Consider the following 20,546-nt stretch of genomic DNA (forward strand, 5'->3'; position numbering starts at 1 on the left):
CCAATGCAGCAGGTACTCACAGATGTAAACCACTGATGATTGGAAAAATTAAATGCCCTAGGGCCTTGAAAGGTATTAAAATTTACCCAGTAACATACTGTGCAAATGAAAATGTCATATTTACCACTGATATTATCTTAGAATGATTTGAAAAATATTTTGTGCTATCTGAAGATTGCAAAGTTCTTTTTATTTTGGATAACTGTTCAGCTCACCCTAAAGCTGAATTATAGACAATAGACACTAGGTGCAAAAGTAGACCATTCGGCCCTTCGAGCCTGCACCGCCATTTTGAGATCATGGCATTTTGAGATCATGAATTCCTGGGTAAGAATAATGTTTTTACTGTGTATTTACCACCAAACTGTACATCGCTTATCCAACCCCAAGACCAAGGAATACTGCATTCTCTAAAGGCCAAGTATTGCTTACTTTTCATAAAATGTCTGTTAGATGAGGTGAATGCTGGCAATTCTGTACAGACGTTTATTAAAGAAGTTAACACAAAGGACTTTCTTTGGTTCGCTGCTTGAGGATGGGAGAAGGTAGAATCTTCAGCGCTAAAGAATGGCTGGCATAATTTGCTGGCTGCCTTGATGTTTGATAGTGTGCCTGAAGAAAAGCTTGACAATGATTTTACAGGACTTCATGATTCAAAGGAGAAAGCAGTTGTTTATGATTTGCTTACGTATGCAAAAAGTGTTACAGGACCTGTATTCAAAGATATAGCAAGTAGTCTTAATGAAGAAAATCTACATGAGTGGATGATAGTTGACGATGAATTACCTGTTGTGCATCACCTTACGGACTCGAAAATTGCAGACAGTGATCTGAATGCTGATTTAAAACACTGCAAGTGATGAAGATGGCAGAGATGATAATGAAACAGATGAAACTGAAAGATTTATTATTGACATATTAATTGAGTTGTTAGGTAACTTCAAGGGGATAGGGAAACATGCCTTCGTGATGGAACGAAAGCTAATGAATTTTTATTTGATGCAAGAAAAATTGCACAGGGAGAGATAAAAGTACATGAAACAACTTTGCCTGGATGAAGTGTTTAAAAAGATAACTAAGAAGCAACATTCTTTGTAAGCACAGTAAGTAATAAATTTACATTTAATTTGTGTTTAATTAATAATCCTTTTTAAGCTTCTACTTTTGCCATTATTATTGCATGGCTTCTTTTAATCCGGCAGAAACGTTAATCTGGCAAAGCTCAGGAACCAAGGGAGCCCGAAAATCATTGGTCAACCTGCAATGTACAGAAATTGCTCATATTTATTTCAAATGAATTTCCATCAGTTCTGTTTTACAAAACAGTTTATTCATCAGCTCAAAGTATTTTGTCTTTAGGTGTAAAGAGGGTTTATGAAAAAGTGTATACAGCAAGAGGATAAAAATTATGAAGAATAATTGAAATATTCAGAATCCTTTTTACAGCAACAAAAACAACTGCCTTTGCAAACAACCTCAGAACAGGACACCATTCTGAGTTTGTCTGCACGCTGTCTGCTCTTGACCTGGAGGGATAATGAAGAGCTGATCCTGAGAATCCCAACTCATGAGATTGCTGCTGTATCTTATGTCAGGGATGATGCATTGCATCTACTCATTCTCAAAACAGGTATGTTTATTCATTTAAATATATTCAGTGTGAGAATTCTAACTCATTTAACTTTACACAATAACAAAACTGAGATAATCCTAGAAAACTTTCAAGTATCGGAGTCAGGTACGCCTACTGAAGTTCAGAAATTATGCATGCCTGAAGTGATTAATTCCATGGTCAGAATCTTTCTCCTCACAAGAGACTGGTATTATCATAGTTTAGTCAGCAACTTTTAAGTCCTAAGGAAAGGATTATTTTCCATGTGAAATTAACTGGAACTCATTGCTGATGGGAAGAATAGCCTCCATCTTAATGATCCTATGACTCAAAGAATTTTGGCAATTGTAACTCAAGTATCAAAATACAAATTTGCCAGTAGGTACCAACAGGATGATAATCTATGAATAATATGCCATTCTGAGGCAATTAGATTGGTCTTCTCTGAAGATGCAGCTGAGGGCCAGCAGTGGAGCCAAAATTTACTCAGCATTTTGGCGGGGTTTTCTCAAACCACTATCCATATGGTCATAGTATTGGATCCCCAAAATGAAGAATATTCCACACCACAAGAAATTCTTCTGATTTGAAATGTTAACTCTCTTTACCTTTCCACTGATGTGCTAAGTGCTTCCAGCATTTTCTGTTTTTATTTCAGAATTCCAGCTTCTGCAGTGTGCTTGATCTTCATAAACAGTGGTCCCTTTGATTTCTAATTTGCTTTGAAAATCTTGCATCTAGTAAATATTTGTAACATCCAAACCTCTATACCTCCAAAGCCTAGTGACAGGACAAAAAGGAATTGTTAACAAGCAAAAATATTTATCTGCTAGATCTCTATATTAACATTCAATTTAGTTTCTTCCTTATTCATAAAGTTAAATAGTGTTACGTAAATTTAAATATAATGTTAATTAATATGGTCTGAACCATGTAGTCATGCCTTCAGTTAATTTGGGTGTTTAATTTAGATTAATAAGTTTTTTGTACTAATGTTTATGAAGCAAACTGAACCACATGTAATATGAAACTTATAATCCAACAACATTTCAGCTCAAATCACTCATGATACCATCTGTCCAATTCAACTCACATTATTTAATCATTTGCTCTGCTCTCTGGTACTTGGTATCTGAGTGTAAAATTAACTTGCTGGAAGAAGCTTTAAACGTCCCCTGCAGCTGCATTAGATAAAACAAATGACTGCAAGATGTTCCATGGATGTAACCATTCTCAAGGTTAAAATGACATTAATAAATTACTTGAGCTTTCCTATAATATTTGGTGACACTATCTCAATACATTGTTGTGGAACTGTTGAGCAATACACACAACTGAGCTTTTATCTTTTCCAATGAATATTAAAAACAACAAATTGCTTCTCAAGTGTTCTTCAATTTGATCCACCAGGTTTTCTTTTGAAATTGCTCTTGAGTTTTGTCAACCCTTTAATATTTTCATATTATGGAAAAGTCCGTAATTTAGACTTGGTTACATGAATGTTATAATTATGTATCTCCTGCTAGGTCTTGGGGTGGCTGCTGTTGCTGCTAGTGGCAGTCTGGAGCGGAGACAAACAACTGGAGCTCTGCTTGATACACAGGAAGCTGTGCCCAGTTCGGAAACGTACTGCAACCTTGTGATACTTGCAGTGGACAGCAGAGTGAGCACTTCTTGTCACACCAGTAATGATGAGTTTTATCAGCACTTTCTGCCGATGCACTCTGAGATTAATCATCTCTATTTGTGTTTTTTTAAATTCAGGATTCAGCTGAAGAATATTGTGCTCTAATCTGTCAAGTGTTTCGTATCATTTATGGAGATCAGACAATAGACTGTGTCAATCGTGCTGGAAACAATTATACCTCGACACCAGATAGACGGTGGTTAATGGAGAGAAGTATGTTTCAGGTTGAAAGTGCAAAAACATTCTTAAAAAATAGAGGCTCAAATAGGCCTATCAGTCCTTTACATCTGAATTGCTATTTGATTAAAATCTCTATTGTTACTTTAATGCTGATATTTTTCCTCAGCACCCACCTCCTTCCCTTATTCCCTTTTGTTTTATTCGATTAATTTCTAAAAAGCTTTCAATCTCTATCTTGATTATTCTCCATGACTGTGCTAGTACAGTCTCTTGAAAATATTCACCACCTGTTGCCGAAGAATATACTTCTCATCTAGGTCCTAAATCAAGGCTAACTAACATCCTTATTTGAGACCGTGACTCCTAATTCTTGACATACTAGACCATATAAACATCATCCCGCCCTCTAGCTTGTTAAGAAGTTAGTATGTTTCAATGATGACAACTCTTATTCTTTCAAATGCAAGAAAGTATAAACTCAATCCAATTAAATCCACCTCACAGGAAAAACTCTCCGTCTCAGGAATCAGTCTGGTAAATCTCAACTCCACTGCAAGTAAATATTTTCTTAGATACAGAGACCAGACCTGTACACAATTTTCCAGGTGGGGTGTCACCATGCCCTGCTACAAGTTAAATTGCTATTAAGGGCTTGTATCAAGTTTGCTCAGTCCTGTTGACTGCACATCTGACAACAATCATAGCACTTGCAATACTACCATCAGAGGAAAACCAGTAATGACAATTTCTAGTGTATTCATAAAAATGGAAAATACATGATTAGATCTATAACTTGTGGGTTGCTTATTTCCGATTGAGTACCTCCAGAAATCCTAGCCTAACCACATGGTCTTAAGTGCAACTTCTACATTATTGATCACAACTCTAGTGCATGCTTATGCACGCAAACACCCAAGGGAGCATCTACAGAGAGAAACAAAATTACATCAGCAACAGAATCACCAGAACACGTGCCTATATTTCTATTGCCATTGAAACAGAATACCATGGCATCTCCAACCTTAAAACAATCCCTAATGCTGAAGTATCCTGCAAACCTAAAACAATCCCAAATGTTAATAAAACTACCAACACTAAGAAAGCCTGCAATCCTAAAGCTCCCCATTAATTAAACAATGCCCATCGCTGAACTACCTACCCTAAATAACAGAAAATATCTTCAATATTCAATCTTAAAATGAATCTCCAATGCAAAAACAATTCTTAACCCCAAAACAAACTTTAATACATAATTCTCTAAAATAACACATAAACCTTAATATTCATCTGAAAATGGCCTACAGCACGAACTTTCAGATAAACATCTGTCAGGGACCTGGCTCATGTGCTAAATCTAAACTGAACTCCTGCATAACCTTATGGTAATTGTAACTGGACAAAAACCAATGGAAACAGTGTGGAAAAAAATACATCATAGCTCAAGCAAAGAAAGGAGAAGAGAAAATGTAAACTTCATGAATGTAATTATTCTGCTGGTTTCAAACTTGAACCTTAACTCTATCTCTGACCATGACCTTTGACCAATTTACACCCAATCCCAAACATGATAGCCTGACTCTTGACTACTTTACACCCAATCTTAAACTTAATATTCTTGATTCTGACAATAAATAGTCAAAGTAATGGTACTAAACATCATTTTCTTTCTTTCAGCAAGCAGTATCCCTAGTGGTTAGGTTAAAAGATGTTTTCAGTTATAAATTTCATGTAACTGACTATAAAGCACTGGAATTCCTGAAAGATGTTATATAAAAGTAAAATTGGTCTGTGATTGTAAGCAAATGGGAATAGGCAACTTGTCTTCAGTGTTACCTAGACTTGAGAGCCTGGGTTACAAAGAGAGGGTGCATGGTTTCCAACTTTATGTAGGAGATGGAGGGATGATCTGATAGAGGTACATAAGGTCATGACAAGCATGGACAGGGTGTACTCAGAGAGGAGGTACTAAACATGAGGGCATTGGTGTATCTTGAAAGGGAAAATGAGGGCCAACTTGTTCACACAAAGCCTGAATCGTCGACAGCTCTTCTCCCTATAGATACTGCCTGACCTGCTGCGTTCCACCAGCAGTTTGTGTGTGTTACTTGAATTTCCAGCATCTGCAGACTTCCTCATGTGTGCTTTTTTTTTTTGCTTACTGGGATACAGTGTGGAATAGGCCCTCCAGCCCTTCAAGCCAAGCCACCCAGCAATCCCCTGATTTTTAGTCCTAGCCTAATCACAGGATAATTTACAATGACCAATTATCTACCAACTGGTACATCTTTGGACAGTGGGAAGAAACTGGAGCACCTGGAAGAAACCTACGCAGTCATAGGAAGAATGGATAAACAATTCCCAGTGGTGCGAATTGAAGCTGGGTCATCTGTACTGTAAAGCATTGAGCTATCTACTATGCTACCATGCCAACCTATTTCTGGCAGCTGGTTTGTAATGGTCTTCTAGAAATAATGGTTGAAGTAGGAATATTAGCAACATTTGAATGCCATCTGGGTAAGTAGATGGATAGGACAGCTTTAGTCGGCCAAAGGCCAAAGGCAGATATGTGGGACTATCTCACTAGTTCACACAGTTAGCATGGTTGGGCTGGACCAAAGGCCTTTTCAAGCTATATGACTCGATGATTATTGTGACTTGCATCTATGGTGATGAAATCTTTGAGAGTTTGGTCATGGCTACAATGAGCTCCTGCCTCAACAAGGACCTGGACCCACTGCAATTTGCCTATCGCCACAATAGGGTCAACGGCAGATGCAATCTCACTGGCTCTTCACATGGCCTTAGATCACCTAGACAACACAAACACCTCTGGCAGGATGCTGTTCTTTGACTGTAGCTCAGCACTTAACACCATCATTCTCACAGTCCTGATCAAAAAGCTACAGAGACTGTGCCTCTGTAACTCACTCTGCAACTGGATCTTCTACTTCCTAACCGGAAGGGCACAATCTGTACGGATTAGTAATGATATCTCCTCCTCGCTGACGATCAACACTGGTGCACCTCAGGGATGTGTGTTTAGCCCACTGCTCTACTCTCTCTATACCCATGACTATATGGTATAGTTCAAATGGCATCTATAAATTTCCTGATGACTTACCCATTGTTGGCAGAATCTCAAATGGAGATGAGAGGACATACAGGAGCAAGATATACCAGCTAGTTGAGTGGCATTGCAGCAAAATCTTGCATTCAATGTCAGTAAGACCAAAGAACAGATTGTGGACTTCAGGAAGGGTAGGATGAGGGAACATGAACCAATCCTCATGGAGGGATCAGGAGTGGAGAGAGTGAGCAATTTCAAGTTCCTCAGTGTCAAGATCTCTGAGGATCTAGCCTGGTCCCAACATATCAATGCAGCTATAAAGAAGGCAAGACAGTAGCTATATTTCATTAAGAGTTTGAGGAGATTTGCTTTGCCACCTAAAACACTCAAAACCTTCTACAGATTTACAGTGTAGGGCATTCTGACAGGTTGCATCATTGTCTAGTATGGGGGCGGGTGCTACTGCACAGAATCAAAAGAAGCTACAGGAAGTTGTAAATCAAGTCAGTTTCATCTTGGATACTAGCCTCCATAGTGTCCAAGGTATCCTCAGAAAGGCAGCATTCATCATTAAGGGCCCCATCCCTCAGGACATGCCCTCTTCTCATTGTTACCATCAGGAAGTAGCTACAGAATCCTGAAGGCACACATACAGTGATTCAGGAACAGCTTCTTCCCCTCTGTCATCCGATTCCTAAATGGACACTCAACCCATGAACACCACCTCACTTTTTAAAAATTATTTCTGTTTTTACATATTTTTAATTTGACTATTTAATATACATATATATACTTACTGTAATTGATTTTATTTTTTCTATACTATCATGTATTGCATTGTACTGCTGCTGCTAAGTTAACAAATTTCACGACATATGCTGGTGATACTAAACCTGATTCTGATTGTGAATTCATACCCCGATAGCTGGTGTTCCCATTACCTGCAATCTGCAGTATCTGACTTGTGCCCAAATGACTGTCAGTAGTTTTTCAAAGCGTGAAGATGGTTTGTTGAGTTAGTTTTCTATGAATTCATTTGAAGGTACAGTGCTGTGCAAAAGTCTCGCACACATATAGTGTGCCTAAGACATTTGCACTGTACTGTAATAATTTTATGTATTGCACTGTATTACTGCAAAAAAAAACAAATTTCATGACAGATGTGAGTGACCTAATCCTGATATGGGTCTCTATTGTGGACTGAGAGTGGGAAGGGGCAGGGTGAGGGGAATCATGTTTGGGAAAGTGGAATGGAAAGGGGAAGGAATGGGAAGCACCAGAGACACATTCTATAATGATCAATTAGCCAATTGTTTGGAATCAAATGAACTTGCCTGGTATCTCAGAGCTGGGTTTGTCTGAACCTGTGCCACACCCCATCCTGGCACTCCTTCTCTGCCACCAGTCCCATACCCGTCCTGCAGCACTCCACTCTCACCATTGCCAACATATTTTGCTCCTGTCACATTTACAAACTCACTCTCCATTCCATGTTGACAAATACAGTGTTGTGCAAAATATTAGGCACCCTAGCTATATATATGTGCCTAAAAGATTTGCACAGTACTGTATGTTTTCTGGCTGGTCTATACCTTCCTATGCTGTGTGCAAACAAATTCTCACTGTCAGTTATTGTTATAATGTTATGTAGAATATGCTACATTTCAAAGTTGTCCCCTCTGTGATTTAATACTCACTCATAGTTCAGTCAGCTGTAAGAATCTCCTAATGATTTATGCCAATGCTACACAGCTTCATTCAATGCACTTTTAAAACATTTCCTCTGCTTATCATGTTATATTTGAATTCATTGTCTAAACTACTTTTGGCAAAAATCTGCTGTAACCCATCCTGATAATTTGCCTCTTCAAGCATAGTTGCATCTTAATTAGCATTGAACTGTCTTCAGTAAGTACCTCTCAATGACTTCTGTCAGTGCCTTGTCCAATGTTATTGGATTTTGCATCATTCAGAAATCGTACAGGACCTCTGTGGAAACCTTACAGATTAAATGCCAAAAGCCTTTTGCATTGGATAGAGGTACCAAAAAGATACTTTATTATTGAAAGAATTTATACTCATCCTACAGCAAAGTCTGATGCAGCAAAGCTTATCAAAATTCATACCTCACATTACAAAAGTACATTCACAATCACATGTACTACATTGCTTCCTTAAAAATAGCATGCAAATCAACATTATGTGCATCTATCCACAGTAACAATTCAATTACAAGCATTAAACACAAAGTTAAAGGCTTACATATCAATACACAGTCATCAACTATAAATTGTATCTTTGTATTGTATCTCTGTATAAATTGTATAAATTAGATGCTTTGACCCCAGCATCTGCAGAGTATTTTGTGTTTTTAAATTGCATCAGTCTTTGTGTTTTCTTAATCTGAGGTCATATCCACAAGGTAGTCATCATCAACCCTGAAATGTCTTTTTTAGACACCCTTCACTCTGCTGGAATGCAGCATCCATTGTCTGTGTGTTGCTTACTTGATTTTGGGGTCTATTGTGCCTCTATTCCCCTTTAATGGTTACATTATAAAAGTAATAGTACAATTGGAGTACAGAATAACCTACCCCACATTTTACTTATCAGCAGCTACTTGTATATTGATTAATATGAACTGACATCTGCATTCATCTTTAGAAACAGAATCAGGTTTAATATCACCAGCATATGTTGCAAAATCTGTTGTTTTGTGGCAGCAGTACATTGAAATACATAATAAAATCTATAAAATCCAGTAGAAGTATGTATCTATATGTGTGTGTGTGTATATATATATATATAACATTTTTTCCTCTCTTTTTGTGCTACTTATTAAGTGTGAACAGAAAAAGAGAGAAAAAGAATTGAGTTAGTTTTCATGAGTTTATTGTCCATTCAGAAATATGATGGCACTGTAAGCATTCTTCATGGTGATCATTAAGTCACCTGACAGGATTTCTGCTGTTACCTCCTGGCTCCATTAAACCAATGCTCATACCTCAGGTTTGTTGGTGTACTCTTGTAGTATATATACCTTGTACAGTATATTTTACCACATCTTTGTTTCTTCTTTTGCTCTGGTTTTCCTTACAAGTTAGGTGGCTTGAAGGTCACTCATGTTGGCTTCCAACAACCCTTCAGCTTCTCATTCCAAGAATATCTTATTGTGGAGTTATAACTGGCATTGACCAAGCCCAGATCTGTCAAAAAGTCTCTTTCAATGATTTGGACAATGCCCTGTTCAAAACTATTAGATTCTGTATCATTCAGAGACTAGATATGAATGGGAAAACCTAACAGACTAAATGGGAAAGCCAGATTATAATAAGTGTGTTGTGTCTGTAGTGTATTTTGCATTGCAGTTGACTATAAAAAGTAACATGGAAAAACAAATTGATTTGAGCTGATGTTTAATAGATGACTTTGTACTCACTTACAATAACTGTTGCCTTCTTTCTTTTGCCATGAGTACAGAACATTCAGACTCCCTATCAGACACTGGAAAGTAGTAAAGTGTGAACCATAATCAGAAACCAATTCCTCAGGAAGGCCTATTTATTGCTAAACTAGGCCTTGAACCTTGAACATTACACTTGGTAGAGATGACAAGACAACATTATCAATGACTTCCAATTCCAAATCAGATCTTGCCTCTATATGAAGCAGTCAAGATATTAAGAAATTTCCATTTCATGTTCTTGTCCTTGCATCAGACAATGCAGAGGACTTCCTTGAGAATCACAAAGACTTCACCATTGAAGAGCCCCAGAACAGGCCTGTAGCTTACCAATAGAGTCATACTGAACAACAGCTCATACCTTAACATGCAACAGATGCAGCATGTCTGTCTTCATGGTCATGAAGGTGTTGTAATGTTTGTGACAGTCCAGTGAACTTGCAGCATCCTGTAGATTACTTCTCCAGGATCATCGTAGCTATATTTATCTTTCTCATCCTTTGGGTCCTAAAAGCCAAGGAATTCTCACCACCCTCAACTTCTGTGATTATACATATGTCATAATGTTATGGACATAAAATGACTGACTACCATTACCTCTCTGTCTCTCATGACCCTGCTCCATAATTACAGCCTACCTCACATTGTTAAACATCACCTCCATCATGACCATCCTGCACGCTCCCTAACATCAAATCAATTTGTCTGAATTCTCTCATCAAAGTGCTCCACAATACAAATGCTAGTGCAGTGTGTTACCTAGAAAAGTGTTTAAATAAAACCTCTTTAACTGTACTCTAAGGCTGAGCATGTATTGACCATTCCTGCTGAAACCTCTTTGCACTTGCCAAACTCGTAGCTCTCAATGATCACTGAAGACTCTGAGTTAAACGTCCTCTTCGATAGAAAGTGGCACTGCTAGGCTCACCAGATATCTCTTACGTCTCTACCCCTGCTGCCAGCAACAATGTTGCCTTTCTTTCTTTTTTCCATACAAGGCTTTATTGTTTTGCTTCATGTTCTCCCTGGGGCCAAGAAGAAACTGTTGGCTCACAGGGAGAATTCTGGTCATTCCATGTATAACTACAATGGCTGAGACTGGTCAGATTTCTCCAGCTAGTTCACATATCTGCCAAATTCTCTGCTGTTGCCTATAATGTTACACTTGATTACCTCTCTGTCCACCTCAACCAACAACAACCTATAAATACCTGTAAGAAAATGCCATATATGTACTTTGGTCATAAATTTAATTTGACTTGGAGTTAATGCCAAAGGAATGTCCACAAACACTTGCCACTGTGATGTTAAAGACAGGTATTAGTTTATTATTGCTACATGTACCAAGATACAGTGAAAAGCTTGTCTTGCATGCAGATTTGTCTTATACAGATCAAATCATTCCATAGTACATTGATCTAGAATAAGGTAAAGCAATAACAATGCAGAATAAAATATAAATGCTACCAAAAAGAAATGCAATGCAGGTAAACGATAAAGTACAAGGTCATAGCAAGGTAGAGTCCATTTTATCGAACAGGATGTCTGTTCAAGTGTTTCATAACAGTGAGATAGAAGCTGTTCTTGAGCCTGGTGGGGTATGATTTCTGGCTTTATTATCTTCTGCCTGGGAATGGGGAGAAGAGAGAATGTCTCAGGTGGGTAGGGTCTTGGGCTGTATTTCTTGCTGCCTCAGTGAAGCAGCCAGCATGATCAGTATCCATAGATGGGAGGCAGATTCCCATGATGTGCTGAGCTGTGTCCTGTGTCCACAACTCTGACGTTTCTTGCAGTGACAGACAGGGCAGTTCCCATACCACGCTGTTATGCTTTGTAGGTGCATCAATAAAAGTTGTTAATGGACCATGCTGAATTTTTTTTCCCCATCTGAGGAAGTAAAGACCCTCCCATTCCTGAGAACTGTTAAATACACGCCAGTTCTGGCCATAAACCAAGGCCTCAGAGAGCAGAAGATGACTGAAGGCCCACAGCAGTCTGCAAATCCATCCCATCAGTATCCCAAATGCTCATTTGTATGTACGGGCTGTATACAAGTCAGGCATTTGTAACCTTGGGAAGACTTGGATTGAACTACCAAAAATGTTGTTTATTGAAAGTAGTTAATGCCAAGCTGACAGTAATGGATATTTATCAACAAAATATGGAGCTTGAAAGTATCACACACAAAGTGCTGGGAGGAGCTCAGAGGGTCAAGCAGAACCTATGGGGAGGACAATTGATGTTTTGGGCCGAGAGCCTCAATGAGTCCTGATGCAAGACCGTGGCCCAAAACATTGACTCTCCATAGATACTGCCTTGAGTTGCTGAGTTCCTCCAGCATTTTCTGTGTGATGTTCTGAATCTTCAGCATTTGAAGAGTCTCTTGTGCTTGAAAGTATATTGACATTTGTATTATTTTACAAAAAAAACTCACATGTCAAATTCTTAAAATATTTTCAGCACTCTCCAGATACAGAAAAGATTCATAATCGACTAGCACTTCCTTTGAAATCATAAACTTAATAGAATACATAAAAATAAGATGTTGCTTTTGTTTTTTTTTTCATTATTTTCTCCTTCCATTGCCTGAGCAATAATCAACTGCAAGTGTCCGATTTCTAGGAAAGAATCTTGCTGCAGTGGCTGACATTCTCATTCATGTAGAGGTCTCAGGGTTGCATGCATTCATACGCACTGCGTCCCCAACAGACTCAGTTAGATGTGGCACCACACCTGTTACTATGCTGCATCATTGAATTACTTGTGAAGACCAGTTGTGCTGGAACTTTTTGGGGAATTGTTATTCGGATCCTACAACTTAGTCCCACAGGTCCTAGACGTCCATTTACTTCGAATGGAGTTGCTGAGCCAGCAGATTGGAAGCTGAAGGGGAAAGAAAGATAATTTTTTAAAAGCGGTTTTACTTTGTGCTAATTATTTCCAGGTATTTTGTACTTTCACTTAACTTTGGATTTACATTTTCATTCTTTTAAATTCTGTATTAATTTTTTCACTTTTTTCTATCAGCAACTTTGGAAAACTGTTCAAAATGCTTTCCAACTTTAATCAGAAACTATGTTTTGCCTTCTGTCAGAGTCTTTTGGAGTATTCTACGCAGAAGTCTCTCTATCATGCAGTTCCAATGTTGCACTGCCCATATGTTCAAAGTAAATTCATTAACAAAGTACATATATGTCACCATATACAACCCTGAGATTCATTCCCTTGCGGGCATACTCAATAAATCCAGTAACCATAATAAGATCAATGAACAATCACACCAATAGGTCAGACAACCGGTGTGCAAAAACAATAAACTCTGCAAATAATAATACATCAATAAGCTATAAATATCGAGAACATGAGATGAAGAATCTTTGAAAGTGAGTCCGTAGGTTGTGGGAACAGTTCAGTGATGGAACAAGAGCCTGATGGTTGAGAAGTAATAACTGATCCTGAATTTGGTGGTGTGTATCATGAGGCTCCTTGTACCTTATTCCTGATGGCAGCAGCAAGAAGAGAGCGTGACCTGGGTGGTGGTAATCTTTAATGATCAATACTGCTTTCCTGTGACAACACAGCATATTGATGTAGTCATAAAGAAGGCAAGACAGCAGCTATACTTTATTAGGAGTTGGAAGCGAGTTTGAAGTGAAACAAATACACTCAAAACTTCTATAGTTGACCGTGGAGAGCATTCTGACAGGCTGCATCACTGTCTGGTATGGAGGGGCTACTGCACAGGACCAAAAGAAGCTGCAGAAGGTTGTAAATCTAGTCAGCTCCATCTTGGGCACTAGCCTACAAAGTATCCAGGACATCTTTAGGGAGTGGTGTCTCAGAAAAGCAGCGTCCATTATTAAGGACCTCCAGCACCCAGGGCATGCCCTTTTCTCACTGTTGCCATCAGGTAGGAGATACAGAAGCCTGAAGGCACACACTCAGTGATTCAGGAACAGCTTCTTCCCCTCTGCCATCCGATTCCTAAATGGACTTTGAAGCTTTGGACACCACCTCACTTTTTTAATATACAGTATTTCTGTTTTTGCACACTTTTTAAAATAATCTATTCAATATATGTAATTGATTTACTTGTTATTTATTTTGTTTTATTTTTTTTTCTCTCTCTCTGCTGGATTATGTATTGCATTGAACTGCTGCTAAGTTAACAAATTTCACGTCACATACTGGTGATAATAAATCTGATTCTGATTCTGATGTTCTCGATTGTGGGGAGGGCTTTACCTATACACTGTGTTTTGCAGGATACTCCATTGAAGGGCATTGGTGTTTCTGTACTAGGTTGTGATGCAGCCAGTCAGCACACTCTCCATCGCACATCTTCATCAAAGTTTTATATGTCATGCTGAATCTTCACAAACTTCTAAGGAAGTAGAGGCACTGCCATGCTTTCTTCATAATTGCACTTGTATACTGGGCTCAAGACAGGTCCTCTGAAATATTAACACTGAGGAATTTAAAGTTGCTGACCCTCTCCACTTCTCTCAACAAGGACTGGCTCATGGACTTCTGACTTGTTCTTCCTGAAGTCAATAATCAGCTTCTTGCTGACATTGAGTAAGAAGTTGTTATGGCACCACTCAGGCAGATTTTCAATCTCCCTTCTATATGCTGATTTGTCATCAGTTTTGATTCTGCCTATGACAGTGGTGGCAGCAAACTTAAATATAGCATTGGAGCTTTGCTTAAACCTAACCCTCGTCATCCTAATCGTGTGTGAGAAATCGGCTCTGGAACAGATCCTGGACAATCTCGCCTAAAGGCTGTCAAAAGTTATGGAGTGAAGTCAGAAGAAAGGGGTGGAGAGGGATAATCCATGATCAAATGGCAGAGCAGACTCAATGGGTCAAACGGTCTAACTCTGCTCCTATTTCTTGTGGTTCTATGGTCTAAAGTGTCCGAATACAAAACAAATACAATCACCTTCAGCGTTTGAGGAAGAGAAATAAATTTGCCTTTAGTCTTCTGAACACTTATCTCATTATTATAAAAGTAATTTGAATAAGATGCTGCAACTTGACAGCAGAAATTGATTTCTAGTCCCAAGTTTGCTTTATAAGTCAGTAGCTTCTCCTTAACAATCACAATAAAGCAAGAAGGTAATTGAAGATTTATTGAAACCAAACACTCGCATGTCTTACTAAATATTCATGCTTTCTGAAAATCAAATATGAATTGCAGCAAGGAAATTGTTGACTTCATCTGGATTAATGGGAGACTTTTTGGTTAAAATAAAAGCAAATTGTTATAATAACTAAATCATTTTTGAAGTGCAACCTTCATGAAATAATGCTATTATTATTATTCCTGTCTATGCCTTGTGATGCATTGGGTGATAACCTGACCATTTCTTTAGCATTTTGTCAGTTTTTTACAAGGGTGAATTACTAGCTCAATGCATCAAGGATGGAAAATGTGAATGAAGCTGGCCAGATTCAAACCTGGGACCATCGGCCTCAAAGTCCAGTGCTAAAGCCACTACACCACTGCCCAGCTAAATAATACTACACTATGTTGTTAACCTGTCACTTTTCTATGACTTTTTTATTTATGTATATTTTGCAGGTGTGTCACTGATTAAAGTAAGTGATCATTAAATATTAGGCTAAGCATGTAAACAGTAAGGAGATGCACAACACCCTGAACATCTCATTATGGTAGGAAGGTTGCAGTTACGATGTATGTTATGATCTCAAATCCGTCTCTGGTGGCTACTCAGTTTCACCAGGTGCTTCTTGCACTGTTACTGACAGCTTCTCCCTTTGGTTGTTTTGTGGCTGGAAATTCGTTCGAGTCTAAAACTATGGAAAATTTTACAAATACGATTAGACTTTTTCACCAACAAATTTGGCCTAATTTCCTTTTTAACCACAATAAAGACACAAAGTAAGACAGAGATGTTGAATAGTTACAAGTGAAAATATTGGGTTGCATTTGTTAAATTTTCTTTAGTGGAAAAATAGGAATGGGAAGAACAAGTGAAGAAGAGCCTTTCTCTCTATGTAATTACCAAGCAGAAAACTATGTTTAAACTAATACAAAACTCAGCTCACAGTCGAGAGAAAATCTGCAGATGCTGGAAATCCAAGCGAGCAACACACACAAAATGTTGGAGGAACTCAGCAGGCCAGGCAGCATCTACTCAGCTATAGTTGGACACATACTCCCAATCTGGTGAGACACAGTGACTATTTCCAGTCTCCTAACAATCTCCTTTTCCCTGATTCACCAGGTAACAGTAGACAAACAGCTGAGACCTATGGCTATGAAGCAGATTTTAGCTGCTGCAGTTCTTTGTGAGTACCTTTGACTTTGCAAGGGATTCTGTGTGAAACTTCAGGAATGTTTTTTTTTTATTTTTCTATATCAAACTGGATTCCTTCAAGCGTCTCCTTTTCTTTTGCACTTTTTGAGAGCAGTGACGGATCACAGGACACATTTGACCCTTACTGTTGCGGCAGCTATTCATCCTCATGCAGGGAATCACAATTCAGCCAAGGCACAGTCGGTAGTGAAAGTGACCAGAGTAACACAGGAGCTGATCTGCTACAGGATTATATGACAACTGTAAGTAAGTGCTGGGGGATTTGTACGTGACGCCTTTTAATCTATACTTACCAGAAGCCTGCAGAAATGTTCAATAAGTCTGCGCTTGCTGTTCACCAGCATCTGTGTCATGGTGGCTGGTTAAACATATCAATTTCTAAATCACAACTTTATCACAGTGAATTATAGTGCTTTTTTAAGTGATGATATCCTTGCCACTTCCTGGTTTGTAGATCGTTGCTACCCTGTTTAAGTTCTTCCTGTCCAACTTTGAGCATTGCAGTTGGTGTTATCAGAGCTGAATCTAGCCCAGCCTCCTTAAGCTTCCTTGTCTGTAGAGTATACATACAATAACTGCTGCACTTAAGCTTCCTTGTCTGTAGAGTATACATACAATAACTGCTGCACCCTGTTCACAGCCAGAAATCTATTGCACGGTGCTGACATCAGATAATAATAGGCAGATCAACTATTTTGAACACGTAACTGCACAGGCCCTTTGGCCCACAATGTTGTGTTGACCCTTTCATCTGTCTTTATTTCATCATGTGCCTATCAAAGAGTGTCCCTAATGTATCTGCCTCTACTATCACCCTGGAAACATGACCCATGCACTCACCAATTTTCGGGGGAGAAAAATGACCCCTGACATATGCCCTATACTTTCCTCCAAACACTTTAAGGTTACGCCCCTCTGTTTTAGCCATTTCCCCATTTCTGCCTTGTGATAAAAGCCCTATCTATGCCTTTTATCATTTTGTACACTTCTATTAAGGCACCTCTCATCCTCCTTCACTCCAAAAAGAAAATCACTTGCTCATTCAACCTAAGACATGTTCTCCAATGCAAGCAGCAATCTGATAAATCTCCTCTGTACCCTCTCTAAAGCTTCCACATCCTTCCTATAATGAGCCAACCAGAACTGAAGATGATCTCCCAAGTGTAGTCTGACCAAATTTTAATAGATCTGCAAAATTACCTCACAGCTCTTGAACTGAATCCCTGACTAACAAAGGCCATCACACTATACGCCTTCTTAAACCCGCTATCAACTTGTGCTCAGTGTTGAGGGATCGATGGACATGAACTGCAAGATCCTTCTGTTCCTCCACACTGTTAAGAATCCTGCTATTAACCTGGTTCTCTGTCTTCAAGTTTAAACTTTCAAAGTGAATTAATTCACACTTTTCCGGGTTGAATTCTATCTGCCACTTCTCAGCCCAGCACTGTACCCTGTCAATATCCTATTGTAACTTACGACAATCTTCGACACCATCTGCACATCTGCAACAGCACTGACCTTCGTGTCTTCTACAAACTTACTAACCCAGCCTCCCACTTCCTCATCCAAGTCTTTTATAAAAAATTACAAAGAGCTTGGAATTTCCTATTTTTGTGTTCCATCTTAAAAATTTTACATACTTACCCATTGAGGCAACCTGGAATTTGAGTTACACATTCTGAATAACCCTATGCTAGCTGATTACATTTTCCTTGTTTGGTTCATGTATGAGAAATTTACTTCTGGTCACCAGTACTAAATGCAAAATATACTGAAACCACTCAACAGATCAAGCAGTGTCTGGAAGGAAAGAATCACCCATGATGTTTTATGTTAAGGACCCTTTATCAGAAATGAAAAAGTGGACAACATGTATGTGTTTAAGCTGCAGATCGGGGGTGGGATGAAGTGAACAGAGCTCAATAGCTTAGAACATGTTCTGAGGATTGAATGCACTGACTTAGAAAATTTCGAGTAAATTACTGCTTCACATGGAAGAACTGTTTGGCTCCCAGGATGCTGGAGGGGGAAGAGGGAAAAACAAAAGGTGTTCTATATCCTGCAACTTGTTTGGTAAAGTGCTTAGAGAAGGAGAGTGTCTGGTAAAGAAGGAAAAGGACCAGGGAATCAGCGAGGGGAAGATCTCCTTGGAATGCTGAAAGGACAGGGAAGGAAAAAATGCTTCTGGTTGTGGAATCTAGTTGAAAGTAGTGGTCCGTTGAATATGCAGACTGGAAAGGCATCCTTTTCTAGCGTGGACAAAAGGAGCACGAACAGAAGGGCAAGAAATGGAAAAGATACAGGTATGAGACCGGTCAACTGCATTAGAGGACAAGACGTCATTAAGGGAAAAGGAACACATTTTAAAGATACTATTGTGAATAATCTCATTATCGCAACAGATTGAATGGAGGATGGAGGAGGGGAGTGATGGAGGTGTAGGGGGATTATATGCTATTGTGAAGTTGGCCCTGTTAGGATAAGGAAATTATAAATTATAAATTGTAACTATTAATGTAGTGGAAGGCATCAGCTGTAAGTAGGTAGGGACTGGACAAGGGGAGAAAGAATAAAGTTTAAATAGTAAGGTGTGAGTATTGGGTGGGAAGGGAAGGCTGAAAGTAAATCTATCTGAGCAGTTGTGCTTGACGATCTTAGGTGGTATGTGCTGGAGACTGTGGAGGGACTATCTCTTGAAAGATGAGATTGGTCACTAACATTTAGTAATGGCCCACTGGGAGATATGAGGAGAAGTCCAAGCGCTGATTATCCTCAGCACTGATGTCCTCCCCCATTTCAGTAGTTTCTAGTTTCCTAGTTGCATCAAGTTTCTATCCTATTTATAAAACAATAGTACAATGAAGTATATTTTAAAAAGATGGAACATTTATGCATGATAGGTAAATGTAAACATAAAAAGTAAAAATGCAATAATGAGAAATGATTGTATTGCCTGCCCTATCCATTGCTTTAGTTAATCACTCAGGCTGTTAGTGATGGGTTTTTCACACATCACGGCATTTCATACATGCAGAGAAACCATCTTCATAAGGGCTGGCTGTCCTGTACCGTGTGGCTCAGACGTTCATGAAAAAACAGAGAAATAATTAATCAGAGTTCCTAATCCCACTCTGTATGGAGAGCACATAACGACTGATATGACAACGGTTTCATCCTTTGTACAAATAAAAATGCTGCTTCCAATTATTATTATTGGGAACACATGTGAACAGTGGCCATTGATTGAAGTAACGAGGGATGTGTTAATACACATTGTAATAGGAAACGTGTATTGTGCACAACTATACACAGAATGGAGGCAACTTATTTAGGCCAGAAGACAATTAACTATATTTGTATTTTCCTTGCTATTCATTCTCTATTTCATTGTTAAAACTTTCTGTCTTTTCCCCCTTTCCCCCCTTGTCTTCCTCTTTGGGGTTTGCTATCCAGATTGTAATTATACTTGTAGAGCTGTGATTAAAGCCTTCCCTTGTATCAAAGTTCAGTGGCCGGAAAGGGATTTGTGATGCAAGACAGTTTCTTATAGGTTAGGATACAGTTATTTACTACCTTTATTCCTGTGTTATAAATAAAATAGGGCACAAATGTAATAGCATTTGTTAGACATTTATGGCACACGAGCTTCAGAAACCTCAAGTGCCTCTTCTGTCACTGATGGTCTACTTATCCTGACTGAACTATGAAGAAAATTTATGCCTCTGTCAGTGTAATATGACAAAGAGGATTCTCATGTAGTAGTTGTAAAAGAATACTTCATCTACCAAACAGAATGTTGGCATGTCTGGGTGATCATGAAATGCAGTTAGAGTACTGTATCTCGGATCAACATTGCAGATTATATCTTGTACTCAAGAAAACTAAGAATAGCTCACAGTCGTAACTCTTTCAAATTTTATTTTATTAAATGTTCATTGAGAGAGGGTGTCTATATCACACTGAAGAGCTGGAATCTTTACTCCCCCAGCAGCTCTGATGATGGAATTCACTGACAGGAAAAGTTTGTTTTGGCCACAATTTTGATACATGGCAGAATATACGTTTCAGATGCACATTTCTACTAGACTCAGCAGTGGGAATACCAAATGTCATAATTCAGTGGTGGAGAAAAAGAATATAAATAATAGTGTTGTTTGCAGCTCAAGGACAGAGATCTAAATCAACAAA

General features: G+C 38.6%; 1 protein-coding gene across 1 annotated transcript in view; it reads left to right on the forward strand.

Moving 5' to 3' along the window:
* Positions 1-20,546, forward strand: part of ccm2l (CCM2 like scaffold protein) — a 65,630-nt gene that overhangs the window by 30,806 nt on the left and 14,278 nt on the right. Inside the window, exons 4-8 of the mRNA XM_073061863.1 lie at positions 1,447-1,630; positions 3,139-3,275; positions 3,377-3,512; positions 16,263-16,326; positions 16,450-16,597. Of these exons, the coding sequence (XP_072917964.1) occupies positions 1,447-1,630; positions 3,139-3,275; positions 3,377-3,512; positions 16,263-16,326; positions 16,450-16,597 (669 nt within the window). The remainder of the gene's footprint in view (positions 1-1,446; positions 1,631-3,138; positions 3,276-3,376; positions 3,513-16,262; positions 16,327-16,449; positions 16,598-20,546) is intronic.

Source organism: Hemitrygon akajei, chromosome 11 (genome assembly GCF_048418815.1).
Source record: "Hemitrygon akajei chromosome 11, sHemAka1.3, whole genome shotgun sequence".
Lineage (NCBI taxonomy): Eukaryota > Metazoa > Chordata > Chondrichthyes > Myliobatiformes > Dasyatidae > Hemitrygon > Hemitrygon akajei.